The sequence below is a fragment of the Neophocaena asiaeorientalis genome, unplaced genomic scaffold (assembly GCF_003031525.2).
Source record: "Neophocaena asiaeorientalis asiaeorientalis breed wild unplaced genomic scaffold, Neophocaena_asiaeorientalis_V1.1 scaffold5, whole genome shotgun sequence".
In the NCBI taxonomy this organism is placed as follows: domain Eukaryota; kingdom Metazoa; phylum Chordata; class Mammalia; order Artiodactyla; family Phocoenidae; genus Neophocaena; species Neophocaena asiaeorientalis.
This window is the reverse complement of record NW_020174698.1, coordinates 5,855,431-5,863,070: the sequence shown is the minus strand read 5'-3', so window position 1 is coordinate 5,863,070 and position 7,640 is coordinate 5,855,431. Positions and strand designations below refer to the sequence as shown.

The 7,640-nt window shown below is 40.6% G+C and overlaps 1 protein-coding gene across 3 annotated transcripts in view; it reads right to left on the bottom strand.

The window, feature by feature from the left end:
- Window positions 1-7,640, bottom strand: part of EPB41L2 (erythrocyte membrane protein band 4.1 like 2) — a 214,133-nt gene that overhangs the window by 54,714 nt on the left and 151,779 nt on the right. For all 3 annotated transcript variants that reach the window (XM_024759070.1, XM_024759072.1, XM_024759071.1), the window contains 2 exons: window positions 3,790-4,008; window positions 2,133-2,220 (listed from right to left, as the gene is read on the bottom strand). In XM_024759070.1, coding sequence (XP_024614838.1) covers window positions 2,133-2,220; window positions 3,790-4,008 — 307 coding nt within the window. The remainder of the gene's footprint in view (window positions 1-2,132; window positions 2,221-3,789; window positions 4,009-7,640) is intronic.

The following is a 7,640-nucleotide window of genomic DNA, read 5'->3' as shown; positions in this document are numbered from 1 at the left end:
CCGCCCCCCCCCCCAGAGGGGTTAGGAGAGCTGCTGTCACCAGCTCATGGGCATCATTCTACTCTTGTGGTTTCCTTCTATCTTTGTCAAGAGCCCTTTTATTCAACACCCTCACCTTGTCCTAACATAAGTGTGCCATTAAGGACTCTTCTGACGATAAAATATTAATTAAAAAATAATTTTTAAATATGATCTCAAGGTAATGAAAAATGTATACAGGCACAAAACTTTTAAATACATGAAAAGTTCTCTTACATTGCTACAGATTTTTTTCCCATGAGCTGCAAATATCTTGTGCATCAGATATTATCTAAGTCCACCAGATGATAAGTTGAATGAATGTGTGTTATTCTGATTTTTTTAAGTGATCTACTCCTAACCACACAGCAAGAACTGAAATTACACTTATAACAAAACCAGCAACTTTTTTACTTTTCTAACATACAACTTCAAAAACAAGAATCCCGAAACCTTCCAGGACTGTCATCTAAGGACTGCTTTCTCACTAATGATCAACGAAAGCAGCAGATGTAAGATTCACGTGTGGCAAGAATAACAGGGTTTAGAGGAGAGGTGGGCTCTGGGCGTCTTTCTGATACCAAATCTGCTCTGTCCTCCCTCCCTTATTTCTGTTTGCCTGCTGACCCAGCCTGTCCCCATCATACAGAGAAATGAGCTACAAGACACTCAAGTGTGGAGATCTGTTTTACCTCCTAGTAGGATTTATCAGCAGACATCACAGAGATGGGACTACTTTACACTATGTGGCTTGAGGCAACAAGCCAGATAGTGTAACAAGCCATATGCATTGTTTTATGTAGTTTTTGTAAAAACAAAAACATCCGACCCTTAAATGAGATAGTGTAAGTGAAAGTACTTTTAAAAATTAAGGGTATACAGCACGTAGCAGTTAAAAATGTTGCTGCCAAAGACTATTTACTAACATGGAGAAGTGTTTATAAGAGCAAGTTAAAAAAAAAAAATTTATGAAATAATACTCATGGTATAATCTCATTTTTAAAATGTGAGTTCAACTGCTCAGAGATTTTTTTTTTAAATAAAACAAGAAAATACTAACAGTGCTTGTTTCTGCATAAAGACATTTCAGTCTTTTTATATTTTTCTGTTCACCTCTATTTTCTAGGATGAAGATGTATTACTTTTGTAATAAGGAAAAATATTTAAAGAATAAAGGAAGGCACAGAGGCAAAAGGGGTGCTTTGCAAATATGAAGTACTATTAACACAAAAGCAAGAATTAGTAATCTGAGGCCAAGGGAAGGAAGATACCTTTGGGTGATAGGCCTTCCTAGGGATTTCTCACCAAGGGACTGACGGGTCCTTTAAAAGCAGGCAACAATAGGTTCCCTCTGCATGTTGAGCCGACTCTGGACATATTTTTCAAAACCAAGTGCATCTTTCATCTTGTCTCTTGTACTCCCAACCTACTGCTCCCGCCCCGACTCTCCCTACTACCTGATCATCCAAACTAGGATCATGAAGTAGGTGATGTTTGTTACCCGGCATCTTCCTCACCAAACCCTGCCTCTCCTATCAGCTACCTCCATGATTCCATTCTTTTCCCACTGCTCACATGGGACAGAAGGTCTAATTGCCTGGAGCCTGGGCCAGCATAGTTTATCTTACAAGAAGTACAACAGACCTGTAGGGAAAAGCCCAACTCTAGGGCTCCTTCACCGGCAGTTTTTCGAAAAGTGGTCATATCCATGCTGCCTTGCCCTTTCATGGTGGCTAAGAGCTGCTCTCCTCTCCCAGGACACAGGTGGGAGACGGGGCTGGGACAGAGGCAGCACTTGCAAGAGCAAAAGCTGGGACAGGATAAAGGTAGGACGAGGGGTAAAGAAGGCTGATAAGGTGAGTCTTACCATAAGTATATATGAAAGGGTATCAACTTAAAAGACTGGGAAAAGAAGAAAGAATAAGAGGGAGAATCAATGATCCCTCCCCACAACCATAAACTCCCCAATTAGAAACCCCAAAGAAATAGAGTCCCTTGGGTGAGGGTGAGGATCCTTTTCTGAAAGTGAACTAGGCTAGTCTACAACTGGAGCCGTCTCAAAACTTCAGTCAAAAGACTGGAAAGAGGCCCCCTCTCCATTCCACGCACGGTACCTTGGCATGATGCAGGTCGACTCCATACATGGAAAGCCTCTTGGCATTTTCTAAGAACTGAGAATCAGCTTGTGCTGGAGATAAACCCCTAAGAATCAAAAGAAACAATATTATCTTACTGGTGGGATGCAAAGCAAATGTAACCAAACTAGAGAAAGGGGTGCATGAGCTTGGAGAGTTTGGGGTGGAGGGAGTAGCCCAGCTAAATGTGCAGACAAGGAGGAATCAGGGAAGAAGGCTCAACTCTCAACCTCCAGCATTTTTCTCTTAAGATCCTCCGATATGAACCTACTCACTGCAAGGATGTGTCCCTCCACACTTACCCTTTTTATCTTAGAAAGTTGCTTTCACTTTTTTCCACTACGGAAAAAGCCCCAGCAATAGTGGGTACAACATAAATTCATTTTAAAAATAAAAGAATTAAAAAAATAGAAAGTCATTTCATCTTTCTGAAATAGATAAATTCTCTCCTTAATTTTATTTCATTACGACTGACGATACTAAAGATGAGAAGTACTTGTGCTTGATGTTACACCTGACATGTCCCAACTACACAAATTTAAGCTCCAAGAAAGCAGGGCCCCATTAATTTTCATATTCCCCATGGCATTCCCCATGGCATCTACTGAACAGCCTTGGCATGAAGTTAATAAGAAAATATTTAAAGTCAAATACTGCATTTTTTTTAAAGAAAAGTCAGTGAAGGCAGTCTGTTTAAAAACCTCTAATCTCTGAAAGTTCCTTTCAAATCATAGTAAAAATTTTTGAAAACTTCAATTCTGCCATATGGGACAAGTTAGAATTTCGTAGCTGGGAGTTTTAAAAACTCATGCTTAAGACAACCATTTGTTTTCACAGATATAAAAGTTCTCAAAGTGTAACATGGTATTTAAGTAATTAATAACCCTCAGTTAAACCAAAAGTCATCTTCTGTGGATACAGAAACCACCTGTAGATTTACTACCCTTAACGCCCATTACCACTCACATTTCTGACTCAAATCCTGATGCCTCATTATCTCCCTGGCTTTCTTATCAAATATGGTAATAAAAATAATGAAAAGGCAGAAGAAATGTATAATCAATGCCAAACAAGTATGTGGGTATGTTTGTTTCAGGTGTGTGTATGTGTATGTGTGTGCACGTGTGTGTATGAAGGGAGAGGACTGGAAGTAGGGCACAGGAGATATCATAGGGAAAAGTAAATTTTTTTATTTTTTTTTTTGTGGTACGCGGGCCTCTCACTGTTGCGGCCTCTCCCGTTGCGGAGCACAGGCTCCGGACGCGCAGGCTCAGTGGCCATGGCTCACGGGCCCAGCCGCTCCGCCGCGTGTGGGATCTTCCCGGACCGGGACACGAACCTGTGTCCCCTGCATCGGCAGGCGGACTCTCAACCACTGCGCCACCAGGGAAGCCCAGTAAATTTTTTTAATAAATGAAAACATTTAGTCTCATGAGCACAGTTCCTCATATTACAGTCAAAAAGACAATGGAAGGCTGTCTCAATGACTCCAAGTTATCCTGACTAGCACTAGGTGAAGCTCCACAAGGGCAAACTGAATAATCCCATCAACTATGCTCAAATGTCCAGCAAATGCTATAAGGGAAGCCATTTAAACCCACCACGGTCACTCTCTCCAGTAAGCAAGTCTACAGACCTGTGGGTCTTATGCAGCTCTGCCACTTTCTCTTCCAGTTCCTTCGTCTGTGTAGGGGCAAACTGGAAGTCACTGAGGTCATGACTGCCATGCTCTTCTGGGTCATAGTCCCCCAGTTCAGCCTGCAGTGTGTACGATCCCAGGAGGGCATGTGTCACAAAAGAGCAGGGCAGGCGGCCTGAGGCAATGTCCTCCCGGAGCTGAAGGCACAAGAAGTATCTGTGAGGAACAGGGGACAAAAGGGTGGGAGAACAGTTAGTTAAGATTGTAGCGCTCATAAATATGATTCTGATGTTTCTCTGAAACAAATATAAAATATATAATATAGGCACTCTTCAAATGCAGAACAAAAGAAGTGTTTTGTAATAAGAAGCCCACCTTCCTCCATGGACTCCTAAACTTGTGACTTATTTACAAAAAATGCATCTAGAGGGCAAAGTAATAGAGTGGAAATTCTGAATTGCTATTCAGGCAACAGTGTATTTTTTACTATTACAAAAAAAGAGTTTTGTGACTGCAGGTGAAATTCTAATCACTTAGTCTCCTTGGCTTTAAAACTGTAATCAAGATTAGCACGCTCTTCAAAAGTTATAAAGACTAATAAAATTTAAGAAATAGCTACAGTTCTTCATTCAGGATTTACATGAAAAGCTAAGGTCACCCACCCTTTATCCTCTCTATGCTTTTCATACTAATTTCTTTTCCTGAGACCCTTTAACAACAATCCTAAGTCAGTCTCTACTTGGAAGCCCTTACTTGCCCATTTATCCCATCTAAAGAGGCAGCTAATTCAGTTTACAGTAGAAAAATCATGGGCTTCAGAGCCTGGCAGAGCTGACCATGTGACCTTGAGTAAGCTAATTTACTTGCCTAAGTCTAACTTCCCACCTGTAAAATGGGAAGAACTCTATTTCCCTTTAAAGATGAGGATAAAAAATTAGATAACATAAATAAAAGACATTGCATGGTACCTGGCAATCGATAACTAGTGGCCATAATCATAATAATGTTATTATTAGTTATAATAACAATCATTCAGTGTTCCAAGTGGATTATTACACAGTTATAAAAGATTCTGGCTTTTATTAAATAACGTGCAAAACCATGTTACTTATATTTTACGAGGGTTGGGGGGTCCCCCATCAACTCCTTTTGTTAACATTTGAAAACCTAATTTCTAGTCGTGAATTGAACCACTTGCTAAGGTTACCACTGACTCCTCCAAAGAAAATGGCAGCACCCTCCCTCATTCTTGAAGAGACCGCCATTCCTATTAGCTGGTGGCTTCTTCCTGTGGATGCTTTTGCCTGGCGGGGTTGTCATGGCTCCGCCCTCCTTTTGCCTCTACCTCCACCATGTTCAAAGGGGCACGCTGCCTGTGGTCCAGGGCTCTTGCTGTTGCATCAGAGAGCATGTCCCAGAACATGGCATCAGCCATCCCCCAGTTACACCTGTATTACCACCCAAATCTCCTGTCAGGCAGGGCAGGGATTCTGTTTATCATCATCATAAGCCCACAATTATTAGCAAAGTACTTGCCACATGACGAATGCTCCAGAATTTTCTAAGAATGAAACTCATCTCACTATCACTACAGTCTGAGTATTTTTAAGCACTGCAGTAGTTCTCTTTCCAAGGAGAATTATGTGTTTCCTTGACCCCTAGAACAACATGAGCATCACTGCTTTATTTTAGCAAACTAAATTTTAAACTACGATTCCACGTTATCCTCAAATTCTCTAGGTCTAATCAAGAATATCACTAGTTCTCCACATTTTACAGCACTGTTAAGACCTAAACATAAAGATTCCACCTATTACTAAAATCTTCTTGCTCCTCCTCATATTAGTATATCTACTTTTCACACTGATCCCTTCTTCTGTTTTAAAGCCTATGGCTACGGCCCGAAAACTTCAAACAAAAGCCGCAACAGCCTCCTGAGTTTCCCAAGTCCGTCTCCTTCCTACGACAGGACAGATCATTCTTCAGACATAATTCTGAACTGTGTTCTTGCCCTCCTCAAACGCCTATCCCACCTTCTACATGTTCACTCAAGTCATAGTGAAGATTTCAGTCGTAATATTTAGGCTGCAAAGCTACAGGCTGGTCTCAGGCTTTTAGTTAGCTCACTAGACTACTATTTCATTCTTCCCCAAACACGCAGGGAGACTGTTCAAGGTCCCTCTAAAAAGAAAACCAAAGCACTTTACCGATGCTATAAAGTTGCAATCACCAAAGGATTATCATCCCCAAACGAATCACTGCAAGGAGGAATGTATGTACAAAGAGGGCGCTGGGAATTTAAGGGAAAAAAATGTCATGAAGAACCTAGGGGTAAGACAGGAATATATGTTTAAAAAAAAAAAAAAAAAAAAAGAGGGCGCTGGGTCACAAAACCCCAGTTATGCGCACTGTTCAAAGGCCCTCCTGCAGTGAGGCCTAGCAAGTTATCCTACGCACGGCAACCTGTCACGGCAACCTGTCACGTTTCATGCTCTAAGCAGCTCACTGCTAGAGCTGCTATTTATTATTTACTAGCTGAAGCTAATTCAATCAAAACTTAATTAGTATCAGTAAATCCTTATTCAGCAATAATCAGTAAAAGGGGGGAAAAAAGGCCTGTCATTTATCCAATCTTGGAAAAAAATCTCCATTATTCCTAGTTCACATGGATATCATGCACTTGCTTAAATATCTACCCAACTTCACATCTGATGACAAAACTGGCCTAGCAGAAAACGTCAAGGACACAGGAACCACCGGAATCAAAAACAGAGTCTTTAGCTAACACCCTGTAATTTTCCAAAAGTATATATACAGAATGCACTTTTCCTTGGCCAGGTAAATAATCTTTTAAAAATATATACAAATCACTCTATAGACCTACTCTTACCAGAGCTAAGAATTCCAATCGCTGATACCCAGTTTAAATAGGGCTAAGATATCAAGGTACTCGTGGACTCTAAATGTTCCTTGTTCCCATTCAAACACTTAGTCACTCTCAAAATCAGTAAATGCTCTCTTGCTCCTAAACTGAAACTTTTATTTGCAATTTAAGCATGTGTCTGTATTGTCCAGATAATCTCAGAGGAGATGGAAATGAAACAGCTAGCGACTCTTACATAAGAAAGCTTACCTTATTAGTTTTTTATCCTGGCGAGCAGGTGTGTGTGTGTAAAAATTACAGTTCAAGAGACTTCCAAAAATTAACTTTTAAAAAGTTTTTCATTTTTCTACCTTTATATAACGTTTGTAAGCTGAGATTAGTACACAGGCACATATGGGTTACACGATAAAAACTATCTTAGTACGAAAATCTGAAATATTAAATACCAGTGATTTTTGAAAGTATAACATAGGAAGCAAAGTTGCTGCATTTTTAAAAAATATTTATTTATTTATTTGGCTGTGCCAGGTCTTAGTTGCGGCATGCGGGATCTAGTTCCCTGACCAGGGACAGAACCCGGGCCCCCTGCATTGGGAGCACGGAGTCTTAACCACTGGACCACCAGGGAAGTCCCTGCTGCAATTTTTAAAAAAGATTCCATTACTTCAATATAAACGGGAAGTTAAAGAAAAGTGAATAAAATTTCTGAAACCAGAAACATTTCAAACTATTCTGGAATATCCACTTCCAAGGAAACTTCTAAAACTCAGCTTAAGAAAAAATGTTTTGGTTTTAATCCTAAAATTACCATCATTCCCCCACAGGGCACTGAAATAAATGAGAGCTGTAAGTAAAGAATCATTTTTAGGGGCTTCCCTGGTGGCGCAGTGGTTGGGAGTCCGCCTGCCGATGCAGGGGACATGGGTTCGTGCCCCAGTCCGGGAAGATCCCACATGCCGTGGAG